This window comes from Lepidochelys kempii, chromosome 2 (assembly GCF_965140285.1).
Source record: "Lepidochelys kempii isolate rLepKem1 chromosome 2, rLepKem1.hap1, whole genome shotgun sequence".
Classification (NCBI taxonomy): Eukaryota; Metazoa; Chordata; order Testudines; family Cheloniidae; genus Lepidochelys; species Lepidochelys kempii.
The window spans coordinates 268463679-268481172 of NC_136381.1; the positions used below are offsets into that span (position 1 = coordinate 268463679).

Below are 17494 nucleotides of genomic sequence, written 5' to 3' on the forward strand. Positions count from 1 at the left end.
TCTTGCTATGCACTGAATGTGAGGATCTATGCATCTTGGATCTTACTGAACACCAGCGACCCACGTGGCAAAGGAACCATATAGCTGTGTGGAAAGCTCTAGCCAAGAGCAGGGTCTCGGAAGGCCTGGAGGGAGTCCGTATCGGTGCTCTAAGTGCCTGAAAAGTGTTAGATTTAGATCGTATCTCCCCATTCACAAATGGACCCACCCGGGGAGAGGCCCTTCTGCTGTACTCTGTGTGGGAAGGGCTTCATTGAGAAACATCTGCTCACCAGGCGCTCCAAAACCCACGCAGACAGACTCTACCGCTGTCCATGGCAAGAGAGGAGCTTCGCTGAGAACACACCAGCCTTCACACAGCAGAGAGGCCGTCCCACTGCACTCAGAGAAAGAAGGATTTCAGGGCTAAGTGCTTTCTCACCAAACACTCCATAGTCAGTGATGGAGAATCTACTACGACCCTTTTGGTTAATCAGTCTCACCATTAAAAAAATTAAGCCTTATTTCCAATCTGAATTTGTCTAGCTTCAACTTCCAGCCACTGGCTCATGTTATACCTTTGTCTGCTAGATTGATGAGCCCATTATTAAATATTTGTTCCCCGTGTAGCTACTTATAGACTGTGATCAAGTTGCCCCTTAACCTTCTCTTTGTTGAGTTAAATAGATAGACTCAAAGAGCTCAATCACTAGAAGGCAGGTTTTCTAATCCTTTAATTATTGTCATGGCTCTTCTTTGAATCCTCTCCAATTTACCAGCACTCTTCTTGAATTGTGGGCACCAGAAATGGACCCAGGATTCCAGCAGCGGTCACACCAGAGCCAGATACAGAGATACAGATACAGAGATACAACCTCTCTGCTGCTTCAAAAAAGAGTCCTGTGTTTACACATCCCAGGACTGCATTAGTCCTTTTGGCCACAGCAGGGCACTGGGAGCTCAGCTGATTATCCACCAGGACCACCAAATCTTTTCCAGAGTCACTGATTCCCAGGACAGAGTCTCCCATCCCGTAAGTATGGCCGACTGTAGGATTCATACAAGGTTTATGCGCTTGGCAACATTCAGGGCACACCCGGAGTGTTGTGCTGGACCTGTGCACACACAGCTCCTTTCAAGGGCATCAACCTTGGAATCTCGCCCAGATGACATGAACCGTGGGAAGCCTCCCAGGACTGGGCTCAAGGCCCGAGAGCAAGGAATGTGGTAGATAGAAACTGGTAAATAAGAATGTTAAACAAAGCCAGTGTATTCCTTTTATCTGTTGGAGAATGTAATGCACGGGGGGAGAGAAAGAATAAAGGGGAAGGTGGGAAGTTGACAGGCAGAAGCCTGTTAGCAGACCAGCCGCTTGCTTGCTAAAAGCTCTGTGCTGTCTTGTCATTGAACCGCCACAACTGGCGCCCAAACGTGGGGCCCTCAGCACTCACCTTGCCCGGCAAGGGTTTCAGACGCGTCACTCATCCGCTTCGTGGATCCCGGTGAGTATTTTTCATTGTGGTAAGTATGGGAAGCTCCCTCTCTGCTTTGCAAGTGCAACACCGCAGTGAGCTACAGTATTTGCTGTGTAAGGCTCAGCACGACTGCCCCACTCGAGAACTCACTCTCCTGCTACAGGAGGTGCGTGCCCAATGCCCGTGGTACCCTGAAGCCGGAACCCTTAAGCTAGCGGACTGGGAGCGGTTGGGCCAGACATTGCATAAAGAGCCTCGGGCGCCCGTGCAGGCTCTACATGCCTGGCACCTCTGTCGCGACGCGATACAGCGTGTCGCCTCGGACAGGCCCTCCCTCGCGAGGCTGGTGATCTCACCATGCCCGTCCGCTCCTGCAGCCATCTCCCCTCCTGGCGATGTGACACAGCGTGTCGCCTTGGAAAGGCCCTCTCCCGCGCCAACAGAGGGGCTGCCGATCCCGCCACCCCCGACCGCTCCTGCAACCATCCCTCCCCCTGCTTCGCCCCCAGTGCCTCTATTACCACCGCCTCCCTGGCCTTCCCCACCAGAGCCCATGTGTGATCACCATCCCACCGTGGTGCCCCATGTTCCGGGGCCCCCTGGAGGGTCGTCCGCGTCTGCTCAGAGGCTTTCGCTGGTGCAACAAATGGTTCACGCAGCGAAGACTCGCTCAGATCTTACAGCAGAGGAGCTGGCTGAGCTGGTCTCAGTTTGTCCAGTGACCTGGCAGGATGATGGCCAGGGCAACCAGGTTGCAAACTGGGTCAGTTTGCCTTACTCGGTGATCAGAGACGTAAAGAAAGCGATTCGTGAGTTCGGCCTCACTAGCACGTATGTACGTGGTCTCATTGAAGGGCTAGGTACTGGGTACACCCTGATCCCTGAAGATTGGAAGGCGCTGTTACGCATGATGCTGATGCCCAGTCAGTATGTTATTTGGCTTAGTGAGTATCGGCAGATGGCGGAACGCCAAGCCCAGGTGTATAGAGAGCAAGGTGTCATTTATGAGCAGTTTGCAGGGGAGGGCCAGTTTGCTACTGTTCAGATGCAGTCTCAACTCCCTCAGGCCGTCTTCCCCATTATTTCCACCTGCGCCCAGCATGCTTTCCAGAAGGTCCCGGATTCTGGCAAGCCTACCAAAAGCTTTGCCAGTATCCGTCAGGGTGCATCAGAGTCCTTTATGGATGTTACCAACAGATTGCAGGAGGCTATCCTCCGGCAGGTGGATAACCCTGCGGCAGCTCAGGAGATTCTGTTAAAAATGGCGGTTGAAAATGCAAATGAGGATTGCCGCCGTGCTCTCCAGGCTGCACAAGCCTCTGGAATTCTAGAGCTGTCAGACATGCTGCGGGCGTGCCAAAACATCGGAACTCAAGCACATAAAGCTGGGGTTATGGCCGCTGCCCTGCAGAAAAGCGGGAAGGAGGGGAAGCGTTGTTACCGCTGTGGTAAGGAGGGTCACTTTCACAGGGAGTGCCGCTCCTCGACGGCGCCCGCCCGCCCCTCAAAGAAGTGCCCCAAGTGTCAGAAGGGCTATCACTGGGCTAATCGGTGTCGTAGCGGGTCGGGAAACCGCATGACGGGTCCCCCCCGAACCCAGGGCCAAACGGGGGTGTTTCCCACTCAGACAACTGTTCCTCTGCTTTAAAACCCATAGACTCTATGAAGGAGGTGACTGCCGGAAGTGCAGGGCTTGATTTGATTATGCAGGAGGACACTGATTTTCAGTTGCCGGGGGAGGTTTGCGCCATACCTACCCAGGTGATGGGACCTCTCCCTGCTGGATTTGTGGGTCTGGTTCTCCCTCGCTCACACGCTGGGAAACAGGGTTTTTTTGTCATCCCAGGGGTCATTGACGCCGATTACAACGGCGTTATTAAGGTCCAGGTGTGACCCATCTTCCGCAGTTGCTCCCACGTGGACGATCAATTGCGTAATTGATTTTAGTCCCCTATCAGGTGCCAGCTGCAGAGGATCGAGCCCGGGGCGGAGGCGGCTTTGGATCGACTCTGGCTCAGTCGCCATCTCACAACACGTCCTCTCCACTTGTTGCTCTAACAATGTCGGTCCGCCCCTTGAAACCTCAGTTAACACTTCTCTTAAATAATGTTCCTTTTACAGGGCTGGTAGACACTGGAGCTGACGTTACGGTGATTCGTGATCTGGAGTGGCCGGTCGGTTGGCCAACAGTTCCTTCTAAAGAGTTGTGGGGGATCGGGGGTAGCAAACCCGGGCGCCAAAGTTTGTCTTGGGTCACGGTCTCTAAACCAGGAGGCCGTGCCCTTGCTACAATCTGCCCTTTTGTACTCCCTGTCCACCTCAATATTTGGGGCCATGACTTACTTACAAAGCTGGACACCACCCTCGATATTAATATATAATGGCCCGAAATCCTCCCTCACCCACCTTGCCATCCGCATTACCATTGGTATGGCAATCCTTAGAGCCCATATGGATTGACCAGTGGCCCCTCCCCCTAGAAAAGCTGAAAGCGCTTCATTCACTTGTACAACAATATTTGCATGCACAGCGCTTGGAGAGCTTTACTAGTCTTTGAAACTAGCTGCTGTTATTTTGGCCTTTCAATTTTTTGCTGATTGTCCCTTTAATTTGATCGTGGACACGCATTATGTTTATCAGGTAATTGATCATTTACCCCTTGCCCTTATTACCCCTGAGGTCGATGCGGACCTTCTTCGCCTGTTTTTGTCCTTACAGTATCTCATCACCACTCGTAATTTCCCTTATTTTGTTGCTCATATTCGCAGTCATACCCTTCTGCCTGGGCTACTTACTGAAGGCAATGCGTGTGCCGATCGCGCGTTACGTGGTCAGGTAAATTCCCTTTTTTCTGACCCCATTGAAAGCCATTCCTTTTTTCATCAGTCTGCCTCTGTTTTGGCCCGACAGTTTCATATTCCTGCTGATCATGCACGTTCTATTGTTCGTTCCTGCCCCCACCGTGCCGCTGCTGCCCCTACCTTTTTTTATGCCGTTAACCCCAGAGGTACCGCGGCGAATCTGCTGTGGCAAATGGATGTCACTCATGTGCCACAATTCCGCCCCTATTCGTTTTTACATGTTTCCATTGATACCTATTCGGGATTCCTTTGGGCAACCCCACAGCGTGGGGAAGCCACTCCTAAAGTTATTCACCATTTGCTAGCCTGTTTTGCTGTTATGGGTCGCCCAAGCCAGATAAAAACAGATAATGCCCCAGCCTACTGCTCCACAGCCCTTTCCACCTTTTGTGTCCAATGGGACGTCCGTCTCACACACAGGATCCCTTATAATTCCACGGGCCAAGCCATTGTTGAACGTGCAAATCGCACGCTAAAAACCTTGCTCGACAAACAATTAAAACAAGGGGAGCTGCGTCTCTGAACCTTAGGAGACATTCAGCAACAATTGCATATCCTTTTGTTCACTTTAAATAATTTAACGCTGAACGCAGATCAGCAGACCCCCACGGATCGGCATTTTCATAAATCCGATGTACTGGAAAGACCGCGTGTCTATTACCATCAGCTGCCCGATCTGCAATGGTTGGGCCCAGTGCCTCTAATTACTTGGGGTCGGGGATATGCTGCTGTGTCTCTCCCTGCAGGACCGTTGTGGGTTCCGGCCCGGTGTGTGTGACCAGCACTGAAACAGCATGGCGTGGCACCAGGGGCTGTCAAACCCCATACCGGAGTTTCAGCTGACCTTGGAGGAGAACGCGGTGCCTCCCGGGTCGACAACGGCAGGATGGAAACGGAGGAGGCGTAGCATCCCAAGCCAGCCCGTGACATGGGGAGCAGTAAAAGCATTGGTCACCGCGGCTCAACGAAGACTGGCAGCAAACCAACAGCCAGAGACTTCTGAGACTTTGTTTGTGGCAATTCTTGCCCAAATTACTGCTAATTCTGTATTGATTGTATACCTTTTGTGCCTGCTATTTCCGTAGGGGTTGGCTCGGGAGCGCTTTCTCCGTTACGAGCCCGAATGACATATAACCTATGGGAAAGATTGGCTTCAATAGCAAATGTTACCCACTTTTGTTTATTTGATTTTGTAGCAGCTGAAGAAGTGTTAGGTACGTGCCTTATTCCAGTATGTCATCACCCTGAGGAAATCGGAAATGAGATGATGCTCGCTGCTTACGCGAACCTCTCTTCCCAGTACTCTAGCATGGCTAATTGGGGCCTGGCCAATTACACTTTACCTTCTTGAGCTTATTTTTTGCTGTTGCTGTGTGCAATGTATTTCCTTTTTGTTAAGGCTTTGTCGAGAACCGCCCTGGCAGGCTCCACGAGTTATGACCTCGTCTGTCCGGGAGTTAATTGGCTTGCAAAAGCAAATTGATGGCTACCATGAGATGGCCGAGCACAAATAAACAAAAAAGGAGGGGATGTAGGATTCATACAAGGTTTATGCGCTTGGCAACATTCAGGGCACACCCGGAGTGTTGTGCTGGACCTGTGCACACACAGCTCCTTTCAAGGGCATCAACCTTGGAATCTCGCCCAGATGACATGAACCGTGGGAAGCCTCCCAGGACTGGGCTCAAGGCCCGAGAGCAAGGAATGCGGTAGATAGAAACTGGTAAATAAGAATGTTAAACAAAGCCAGTGTATTCCTTTTATCTGTTGGAGAATGTAATGCGCGGGGGGAGAGAAAGAATAAAGGGGAAGGTGGAAAGTTGACAGGCAGAAGCCTGTTAGCAGACCAGCCGCTTGCTTGCTAAAAGCTCTGTGCTGTCTTGTCATTGAACCGCCACAGCCGACATTCTTTGTTCCTAGATGTATATGTTGACACTGAGTCATATTAAAATACATATTTGTTTCCACCCAGTTTACCATGAGATCCAGAATGCTCTGAATCAGTGACCTGCTCTCTTCATAACTTACCACTCCCCCGATTTTTGGGTCATCTACAAACTTTATCATTGACAATTTTATGTTTTCTTCTAGGAAACTGATAAAAATGTTAAATAGTGTAGGGCCAAGAACTAATCCCTGCAGGATCCTATTGGAAACACTCCCACTTGATGACAATTCCCCATTTACAATTATGTTTTGAGACTTATCAGTTAGCCAGTTTTGAATCCATTTAATGTGTGACATGTTAATTTTATATCATTCTAGTCTTTTAATCAAATTGTCGTGCAGTACCAAGTCAAATGCCTTACAGAAGACTAAGTATATTAAGCCATTGCTACTACCATTATCAACCAAACTTGTAACCTCATAAAAAAAATCAAGTTTGTTTGACAGGATCTGTTTTCCATAAACCCATGGTGATTTGCATTAGTTACATTACCCTCCTTTAATTCTTTGGTAATCAAGTCCTGTATCAGCCACTACATTATCTTGCCCCAGACTGATGTCAGGCCTATAAATATCCTTTTAAAAAATTGGCACATGAGATTTCTTCCAGTCTTCTAGAACTTCCCCAGTGTTCCAAGACTTATTGAAAATCAACATTAATGGTCCAGCCGGCTCCTGGGCACTGTGCTTACAACCTAAATAAAGACAAACGGTGGGAGGGGAAACAGGCATGGAGTGGAGACTTGTGCAAGAGATCTCCCAGCAGGTTGGTGGCAGATAGAGACTAGAATCATGGTGTCCTGACTTCTTTTTCCATAGATTTAGCAGAATTTGATTTTTTTAAAAATAATTTTATAATGTCAATGTTCATTTTAAAGCCCCCCCCCAATACTTATTGATTTTAATGTTTCGCAGTTGTGAAAAGTTACGAGTAGTATCAGAGGGGCGGCCGTGTTAGTCTGGATCTGTAAAAGCAGCAAAGAGTCCCATGGCACCTTATAGACTGACAGACATATTGGAGCATGAGCTTTCATGGGTGAATGCCCACTTTGTCAGAGGCATGTAGTGGAAATTTCCAGATAGGCAGGTAGTAAGTGTTTTCAAATCAATGTACATGTTCACAGTTGCGGGATATGGGGGAGGGGGAGGTCAGCCAACAATGATTTTACAACGATTTTACAATGATTTTACAACAGTCTAATTTGGGAGCCCAAGAGACAATGCTTTATCACCGTTAAAACACCAACGGCCAACAAGTCCAAGTACACCAATACGAACTCCCCTTCATTTAAAACCAAACACTAATAAGTTCCCCGCAGCATTTGTCTCCTTTTGCCTGTCCCTGCACAGACAGGTCGGAACATGGCCCCTAGGTTTCGGTGTACGGTGAACTTGACCTGTCCCAACAAACATCGAATCCTTCCAAGCCGAAGAAGGGTCGCACTGGGCCAGGGCGATGGCCCACCCACCGCAGGGGCTTGCCCGGGGCCAGGGGCTTCAGAGGGAAGGAACGCAACAGGCGATCGGCCCTCCCGCCGCCCAGCCGCCCGCCTGCCCCGGCTCGGCACCAGCAGCAGGTCCCCGGGCGAGTCCGGCTGCGAGACGCCGGAACCCCCGAGTCCCAGCGCCGCCGCCGCCGCCCCCCGCCGGGCTCCGCTCACACCCCACCCGCCGCCAGGGGCCGCTGCCGCCCCGCTCCCCGCCGCTCCCGGCCCCGGCAGCCAGGCCGCGGCTCCCTCCCTCCCTGCGGGCCGCGCTCGCTCCGCTCCGCCCGGCAGCGGGGCCGGCCCGTGGCGAGGCGGCGCCGGGACTCTGCCCAGCCCGCGGCGGGAGCGGGGCTCGGCCGGGCCGGGCCCGCGGGAGCAGCCCCGCCCGGGGGGGCCATGGCCGAGCGGGCCGCTGCCCAGGTAAGGGCCCGGCGGGCGGGCGGGCGGGCGGGGGGGGGCCCGGGAGCTTCTCCCCGCCCGGCCCGGGCTGCCCCGGGAGCGCGGTGCTGGCCGGGGTTGAGCCCCGGGGCGGGGGCGGCTCGGGCGGGGAGCAGGGACCCGCCCCCGCTCCCACCAGCCCCGCTGGCTTGGGGCCCTCACGGGACATTGGCCGCTGGAGGGCTCGGGTTTGCCCAGGCTCTGGTCGGCCTGGGTCTTTGTCCCGCCCCGGGGGAAGCCAGGAAGCGGCTGGGAGCCGAGCTGGAGCCGAAGGGTTCAGGCTGCAGGGGGATGAGGGATCGGAGGTCCCGTCTACACCATCACCGCAGTGGTTTTGTCCCCGTTTGTGACCCGAGTCTGAGCCAGTTGCGGCAAACACCCCTCAGCCGTGTCTCTGCCGCCCCTTTTCCACCCCACGGCCCTTTTCCATCCTCCCTAGGGAGCTTGTTTCCCTGCGGTCCGGGCTCCCCCAGGCACCTACCCGGGTGGCCGCGGGCTGTCGTGTCCCCAAAAGCCCAGAGCCGCATGTGGGGGCCGTGCGCTCTGGGGCGTCCTGGCAGCAGCCGGGTCAACCGGGTTGCGCAGGCCTGGCTGCCCCGTGTCGGTACCAGGGCTGTGGTGCTGGCCCATGCCACCCGCACACCTGCTCACAGAGTCTCTCGCCCTCAGCAGGGACCGAGCAGGGTTTTCTCACAGGGGGGCTGCTGCTGCAGCTCCAGGGACGGGGCCCGTCTCTTCCTGCTCTCAGTTTTTCCCCAGCTCGGCTGCCTGGCGTGTGCTTGTCGGGAGCAGGGAAGAGGAGTAGGAGGAGATAGATATTGGCAGCACCAGAGCCTCCAGGCTTGTGTTACCCCCTGACTGGCCGTCCCCAGGCTCTACCACTCTTTCTACTTGAACAAAGGCTGGCCTGGGCCCTCTCCAGTACACCCATCTCGCTGGTTTTTCCAGGCTCCCTCCCACTCTGCTCCTCCCCCCCCCCCCCACGCACCTGTCATACTGCTCACGGTCAGGCTGTGCGGGAGATCATAGAATCATAGAATATCAGGGTCGGAAAGGCCCTCAGGAGGTCATCTAGTCCAACCCCCTGCTCAAAGCAGGACCAATTCCCAATTAAATCATCCCAGCCAGGGCTTTGTCAAGCCTGACCTTAAAAACTTCTAAGGAAGGAGATTCTACCACCTCCCTAGGTAACACATGGTTGGCTCTTTCCAGCGGTGAAAAATGTCACGCATGGAGCGCCACTCAGCTGAGTGGTAAGAGTCTCTGGTGTGGGATAGGCCTGGCATGTGTTCCCCAAGAACCTTCTCCACGTCTGTTTTGAAATGGCAGCAGAATTAGGTCACCTGGTGGAAGAAGCATTCAGATCAGCAGGTGTAGCAAGTACGTCGGTGACGAGCCTGAGAAGTTTATATCGTTAGAGTCCCAAACCCACCAACGTGAGGCTGACAGAGAAGGGTCTGTTGTCATTTTTGTTGTTGCATCTGGAAGGCAGCCGTAAAAGACTAACTCTCGGGCCCAGAGAGCATGGAACAGCCTGGCACACATGAGCGGGCCTTACGCCCTTTCTCTTTGTGGCCAATCTCTTCTTTTCTCCTTGCAAGCAGGCTCCGCAATGGGATGTCAGAGCCGAGCAGCCAGTGCCTTTAACCCCCCCGACTGCCCCTGAGCATACTTCTGAGGCAGGAATGCAGCTGCCGCTGGAACAGACTGCCATGTGGCCAGAGGTGACTGTGGAGACGACCGTGGAGTCGCATGCCACGCGACTGTTGACGCTAGAGGGAAGAATGGGGATGGCGGAGAACAAACTAGTTGGCTGCGAGAGGACAGTGGTGGAGTTTGGGAACCAGCTGGAGAGTAAGTGGGCCGTGCTGGGAACTCTGATCCAGGAGTATGGGCTGCTGCAGAGGAGGCTGGAGAACATGGAGAACCTGCTGAAGAAAAAAGATGTCTGGATCCTAAAACTTCCCCCAGGCACCCAGGGAGAAGTCCCCAAGGTAACAATATCCCAGCTAGCACTGAGGGGCAGAAGTAAAGCTGTCCCCTCTATTAGATGTCCACGGGGTGTGTAGCCCAGTGATATTCAGGTCTGTTACAAAATTGCTTGGGTAGATTGGGTGTACTGGTGCATAACGAAGCCCTGGTTGGGGCTCCTTAGCTCCGTTCTCCTGCTCCCCATCTACAGACCCATCTAAAAAGGGGAGAACTACAAGACACTCTGTCTTAAGCTAAGATGCTGTGACAGGCTCTCAGATGCAGAGAGAGTACAGGGAGCCATGGAATGAGAACAGGAAATTAGCAAATGTAGTCTAGAGCTATCGATTTTAACGGTGGTCATCAAGTCTCAAGCTGCAGGTTCAGTACTACAGGTTTTCGTAGTATGCAACTGGTCAATGATCAGTTGAAGTGTCAGTCTTTGGTTTTATTACATCAATCGAACTATTGCAGGCTAAGGCATGAAGAGGGGGGTAAAGTCACGCTCAATCAGCAGTGGAAGGCTAGATGAAAGTAGTGGGTCCTGAGAAGGCAGGAGGGAGAATGCTTGGCATACGCACTGCTGGAAGCTTTCCAGATGTAAGGGCAGCATGAGAAGAGGCATAAAGGCAGAACCTGGAGAAGCTGACAGAGTGTTAAGAGGGAACTGGGCAGAGTACGGCCATGGGAGGGAGCGCTGGGGGCGCTGTGAGAGGCAGGGGTGAGCTGCGTCACGCTCTGAAGGTGATGACGACGGAGGTTTGTGTGACACTGTGCTGGGGAGGGAAGGTGCTGAATACTCTCCCCAGTGGGGGCAGGAGGTGCTGAGGCTGTGACGCTTGTGATTTCAGGTCCCTGTGAAGTTCGATGAGGTCTCGGGCTGTTTCTCCAGGCAGGAGTGGGGGGTTTTAGAGCAACGGCGGGAGGAGCTTCACAAGAACACAATGAGGAACAACTATGAGACGTTGATCTCGCTGGGTAAAGATGAGTTGAAAATTCCTTTAGTAACAGTCAGATCTCGGAAGTGCCAGATGCTGCTCAGTATATTGCTCAGGCTGTAGGCACCTGCTAGCCCTGCCTCTGGAAGACTCTGGTCTTACCCACAAGGAGGTAGGGAACTCCTCTTCCTGATCTCTCTCCCCATGCATGATGGGGGGTACCTAAAGCGTCTCCTGCAGGGCCCGTTTTGCTCCGCACTACTTGGCTGATCAGATTCGGGGAGCACTCCTGTGATCTGCTTACTGTTCCTGAGCCCAGACAAAGCGAGCCAGTCACACGTCAGACCTGTCGTTAAGAAAAGAGCAGCCACCCTATCATTTACTTCCAGTGGTGCTGCCCATGGCCTCTGGTGATGGAAGGGGGTGGCTTTAAACTAGTTAAAGATTCTGTGGATTTGTAGGTGTGAACTCAGTGAATTATTAACCAAACCCTAATCCGCTTAATATCCTTTTCCATCGACAGACAATGCTGCTTCCACGCCTGATGCTCAGGCCCGGATTGAACCCGGGGTAGAGCCTCGTGTCCAGGAACAGCAGGAATGTCAAAAAAGAGAAACCCCGCCGGATCCCAGCACAGGTGAGGAGGAACTGACCAGAGCATCTTGGAAGCAGCAAGAAGTCGTCGAGGGCAGGAAATTAACATGATTTTCCTGTGCTCTTGTAGTTGTTATCTCTTCTGATGAGTTCGATCAACATGTTCCTTCTCTGTGGGAGTTTTCGCCTTTCACATCTAGTGCTGGCGCCAATCAGGTGTTGCCATCTGCCCTGAAATCCTCCCTAAAGGGTTCAGCGGGTGTGAGAGAAACCTAATGTCATTCTCCTTCCTGTGAACAGGATCTCCCATTTCTACTCCCAGCGATAGCTCATGGATTAAACAAGAGGAAACGCCGTGTGCTGAGAGTCAGGGGGGCTTGGTGGAGAGAGAAATCCCTACAGATCCCATCAAGGGTGAGTTTACGTACACAGGAAATGCTTTGCCCGCAGAGGCAGAGAAGAGGGATGTTACTGGGCAGTGGAAGTAGATCACAGACTGGAGGAACAGAATGGGGGGGTGGGAAGGTGATAAATATGTAAGGACAAGGTAGCTATGGTGAAGCAGAATTGGGGTGGGTTATGATTATTCATTTGTATGGCTCCAGCAGTGTGCTAGGCACTCTGCAGACAGCCACCCTCTCCGCTCTCAACTTCCTGGGTTTTCCTGGTGAATGAGGAACGTCCTGGGATGAGGTTGCTGTTAAATCCTCTCTGGATTCCCTTTTATATTCCAGCAGATGAGTGGTGTCTTGAGGACAGTGCTGCCATCCCGGAACTTCCCAGGGGGGCGCAAGGAAGCTCAGAGGAGGATTTCCAGACACCTGCTGAGAGATGGAGCCACGGCAATCAGTGCAGCTCACTGACACAGCAGGGAAACCCTGCAGAAAGCAGCCTGGGCCAGCTCACTCCGTGTGGAGGAGACTTCAGCGGCCTTGCACCAGCCACTGATCAGGAGGAAAGTCACCCAGGAGAGGGACCGTATATATGCAATGAATGTGGGGAAAGTTTTGTCTGTAAGCAGTTGTTCGCAGCGCACCAGGGAGTCCACACACCAGGGGAAGTCTCCATTTCTCCAGCATGTGGAGAAGGCCTCACTCAGAAATCCAATCTCCTACATCCCCAGAGAAGCCAGGTCCTGGCAGGTGCAAAGCCCTACAAATGCTCTGAGGGCGAGATAAACTTTAGCCTCAAATCCAGCCTTCTCAAGCACCAGGTCAGTCACATGGGGTACACCTGCGCTAAGTGCAGGAAGAGCTTCAGGCTGAAGATAAGCCTCCTCGTCCACCAGCGACTCCACGCAGGGAAGGATGAGGGCTCGCTGCTCTGTACGGACTGCGGGAAGAACTTCACCCACCCCTCGCAGCTGGTCCGGCACCAGCGGATCCACACTGGGGAGCGGCCCTACCAGTGCACCGACTGCGAGAAGAGCTTCACGGAGAAGTCCAAGCTCACCAACCACTACCGCACGCACACCGGGGAGCGGCCCTACGCCTGCGCCCAGTGCGGGAAGCGCTTCATCCGCAAGCACCACCTGCTGAAACACCAGCGCGTGCACACGGGCGAGCGGCCCTTCCAGTGCCCCGAGTGCGAAAAGAGCTTCACCCAGAAGTACTACCTGGTCGATCACCGGCGGCTGCACACGGGCGAGCGCCCCTTCCAGTGCCCCACCTGCCAGAAGAGCTTCACCGAGAAGTCCAAGCTCACCAGCCACTTCCGCATCCACACGGGGGAGCGGCCCTACCACTGCGGGGAGTGCGGGAAGCGCTTCACAGAGAAATCCCAGCTCACCAACCACTTCCGCATCCACACCGGGGAGCGGCCCTACGCCTGCGCCCAGTGCGGGAAGCGCTTCATCCGCAAGCACCACCTGCTGAAACACCAGCGCGTGCACACGGGCGAGAGACTCCACCGCTGCCCCCAGTGCGAGAAGAGCTTCCGCTACAAACAGTCGCTGAACTGCCACCTGAAAATCCACCTGGGGGACCACTGCCCCGTGGGCAGCGCCCTGGCCCCCGAGCAACAGGCCCCGGCTAGACCTCGTTGTTTATGAGAGAGACGGGGCAGGAGTCCCCGGGCTGGGAGCGCCTTGCAGGTTCTGACGTCATGTGACATACAGGGAGGCTGGGATTCCCAATTCGACCTACAGGAGTGTGCAGTGTTGTCGTAGCGGTGTTGGTCCCAGGATATGAGAAAGACAAGGTGGGTGAGGGAATCTCCTTTTATGGGACCAACTTCTCTTGGTGAAGGAGACAAGCTTTCGTGCCCCCCCAGAGTTCTTCTTCAGATCAAGCTGCAAAGCTTGTCTCTTTCACCAAGAGGAGTTGGTCCGATAAGGTATTTCCTCATCCACTGTGTCTCCCTGCAGGAGTTAGACATCCAACTCCGGGGCATCGCGTCCCCTGAGGCTGCTTGGAAAATCGCAGCCTAAAACAACCCACTAAATTCCTTAAACATCCAGCCTACAGCCGGCGCTGGATAACTGTTTTATAACTGTTGGCAGTTTCATGCTGCCATCCTGTAAGGGGCTTTTAATAAAACTACCTAGTTCTCACCTGGCACTTTTCATCAGTAGAGCCCAAAGTGCTTTCCAAATTTAAAATTATTTTAACACGTTCTAAATTTTGGGAGCCCAGCTGGAGAAGCCTTAAAGGAGCCTGATTTTCAGAAGGTGTCTGCTTGGCACTTGCTTAAAATCAGACCTCTTGAAGGCCCAATTGAAAACTGAGGGGGCCCCCCCCAAATCATTTGTCACTGCTGAAGGACACAGGCCATGATGTGCAACTGACTCCTGTTTAAAGTCTCTTTGGTAATAAATATGAACTTTTTCCCGGGGGGGCTCTCAGGTTGGGAGGTGTTGCCAGCTATTCATTGGCTTGTGGATATTTGGAAGGGGTACGGGTTCCTCTGTCACTGTTGTTCCATCTCCTTTTGCTGCCGCTCTGAGCCAGGAGAGTGAAGCACTAGACTAAAAAGCCCGGTGGTGTTGAAACACAGTGATCAGCACTCCTACCTACGGGCCAGGGGTGGAACGGGGGACTTTCTCCCCTCTCTGTTTGGAAGGGAAGGATTTTGCTGGGTGGAATGAAGCAGGCAGATGCACAGTCTGAGTCTGATGTGACAAGTTACTGAATGGTCTCCGGTCCTGTTGACTGCAATGACTCTGAGATAGCGCGTTCAGCACTCTGTAGGATTAGGCCCACAGAGTGGAGAGCTTAAAAGCGAGAGGGACCAAGGGCCTGCATCGAGCAGCTGGATGGAGTAAAGAAAGCATGGAAGGGGCAGCCCTGTGGGTGGGGGGGATGGGGAGGAAGGTGGCAGTGAGTAGGAGAATGGAGCAAAGGGGACAGGGAGGAGGGATGGTGGGGGTGGGGGGAGAAAAGAGAGGTGATCCTCCCAGGAAGAGGGCAAAGCTAAAGAGCAGAATCCCACAGCTCTTAGCTCAGTCTCTGATGAGGTAGAGCTTGATAGCAGGAGGCTCAGGCTTGTTTGGTTTGGGGCCAGTGGAAAGGTGGCCACAATCCATTCGGATTCATAAATGAAGGGAGTGTCACTCTGGGTTGGTCAAGTAGATCATGGGTTCTGAGTACACTTCCCAGTAAACATCCTAAAGAGCTGCTGGGTTGGTGACAGTAAAACCTGCCAGGGTGTCTTCTGAATGATCCAAGCCATGCGGACAAGGAGGGTTTTCAAATACTGTTGTAAATATCAGTTTAATGAACATGGTGCCTCTAACTAAACGTCTTTCCCTTGGTTTCAAGTCAGGTGCAAGTCTGTGTTTTGTACCATACCCCTTTCTGCTGAGCTTTCCAGCATTTCCATTCGGCCACCTGTGTAACTTGCTTAATGAGCGCCACTAACCCAGCCCACCTCTGGTTTTTCTACTGGTCTATCTTCCACTCCCCCTGGCTGCCGCCACTCTAACCTCCTCCTGCTACAAGCTGAGTTTCACTAGCACTTTCCCAATGCTTGTCAGGTGAAAGACCCATTTTCAGGGTCAGGCCTATTAATTAACACACCCAGCATTGTGAGGTCAGTAAATACGCCCATTGGACAGATGGGGAAACTGAGGCAGTGAGCGCTGAAGGCACTAGTCCAGGGCTGTCGTTATCAGTACTCCTGTTAGAGGTTTCAGAGGAGCGGCTGTGTTAGTCGGTATCCGCAAAAAGGAGAGGAGTACTTGTGGCACCTTAGAGACTAACCAGTTTATTTCAGCATAAGCTTTCGTGAGCTACAGCTCACTTCATCAGATGCATTCAGAGGTGTATGAAATGCAAAGTGAATCTTGTGCATTAACCTGAAGTTTAAGACTTAGTGTGCATGGAACCACCCGTGTGTGCTCCTGAAAAGCTTATGGTTCTGTATGGCCACTGTGCTGGCTGCCCCCCGCCAAGTTTGTGCCCATGTTGGCCTGCACGCCCTAGTCTCCCTCTGTTCCAGGCTAGGGGGCCCATCTCCTAGGAATGGCCGAGGGGTGCTAGGGGGCCGGTCCCAATCCCCGCATCTGGTTCTGGGGAGGTGTCTGGTGTTGGGCTGCTGGGGCCGAGCCCTGAAAGATCTTCCAGGGCGGAGGGTAGGACGCAGCCTGCCACCCCCGGCCTGGGGCTGAGGGACTAGCAAACGGCCCCGGCCTCCCTCTGTCAGCACTGAGACAGGGGTGTGAGACCTCAATGGCTGGCATCAGGGGAGGGTGACAGCAGGGAACCCCCCCAGTGCCCAGCGCCCGCTTGCCAGGGGTCCGGGACATCAGGGCCCTGCTCTCCCGGGGGCACGTTTGTAACCGGGGGGGGGAGGTCTAGCCAGACCCTGCAGGGACGGTGAGGGGCGCCCCCCGCCCTACCCCGTAGCTAAGGCGGGCGGTGGGGGGGGTGTCCCGCAGGGTCTGTGACCTGCGCCCCCTCCTGGGCGGCTGTTCCAGCCGGGGGCGGGGCCGGGCTGCAGCCCCTCCCCCCGGACCTTTCGCCACGGCACGCGGACACCGGCTCCGGCTGGCGCCCCCTGCAGTTCCTCCGTCGAGCCGCCGGGGGCGCTGCCGCGTGCGTTCACCTCGCGGCGGGCGGCGATGCCCTGCCGGGGTGGCTGGGCTGCCGGGCGGGGGCGGGGAAGCGGGGGCCGGGCCGCCGCCGCCCGTCTGGAGCCCGCTTCTCCGCTCCCGGGATCCCGCTCCCCCTCCCGCCTCCTCCCCGCCCGCTGCTCCCCTGCCCCAGGGACCCCCGCCCGCTGCCCCAGGGACCCCGCCCGGTGCCCCGATCCCCCGCTGCCCCAGGGACCCCCCCAGGCTGCTCCCCTGCCCCAGGGACCCCCCACCCACTGCCCCGATCCCCCGCTGCTCCAGGGACCCCCCCAGGCTGCTCCCCTGCCCCAGGGACCCCCGCCCGCTGCTCCCCTGCCCCAGGGACCCCGCCCGGTGCCCCGATCCCCCGCTGCCCCAGGGACCCCCCCCAGGCTGCTCCCCTGCCCCAGGGACCCCCGCCCGCTGCTCCCCTGCCCCACGGACCCCCGCCCGCTGCCCCGATCCCCCGCTGCCCCAGGGACCCCCGCCCGCTGCTCCCCTGCCCCACGGACCCCCGCCCGCTGCCCCGATCCCCCGCTGCTCCAGGGACCCCCCCAGGCTGCTCCCCTGCCCCAGGGACCCCCGCCCGCTGCTCCCCTGCCCCAGGGACCCCGCCCGGTGCCCCGATCCCCCGCTGCCCCAGGGACCCCCCCCAGGCTGCTCCCCTGCCCCAGGGACCCCCGCCCGCTGCTCCCCTGCCCCACGGACCCCCGCCCGCTGCCCCGATCCCCCGCTGCTCCAGGGACCCCCCCCA

At 55.1% G+C, this 17494-nt stretch overlaps 1 protein-coding gene and 1 long non-coding RNA gene across 4 annotated transcripts; both read left to right on the forward strand.

Annotated features, from left to right (window-relative positions):
* The first annotated feature begins 1391 nt into the window (after positions 1–1391).
* On the forward strand, positions 1392–6182 carry LOC140905814 (uncharacterized). The gene is made up of 2 exons (XR_012156951.1): positions 1392–1481; positions 4223–6182. It is a non-coding gene; the product is annotated as an uncharacterized LOC140905814 (long non-coding RNA).
* Positions 6183–7962: 1780 nt separating this feature from the next.
* LOC144929098 (zinc finger protein 783-like) lies at positions 7963–14241 on the forward strand. Of its 3 annotated transcripts, none has more exons than XM_078851278.1 (6): positions 7963–8169; positions 9789–10181; positions 11010–11136; positions 11620–11733; positions 11991–12104; positions 12425–14241. In XM_078851278.1, the coding sequence occupies exons 1-6, from the start codon at positions 8146–8148 to the stop codon at positions 13738–13740; spliced, it is 2088 nt and encodes a 695-aa protein (XP_078707404.1). In that variant the 5' UTR covers positions 7963–8145; the 3' UTR covers positions 13741–14241. The 3 variants fall into 3 exon arrangements, with proteins under 3 accessions (XP_078707404.1, XP_078707406.1, XP_078707405.1); XM_078851280.1 differs by having other exon boundaries at positions 12428–14241; XM_078851279.1 differs by having other exon boundaries at positions 9792–10181.
* Positions 14242–17494: the final 3253 nt, after the last annotated feature.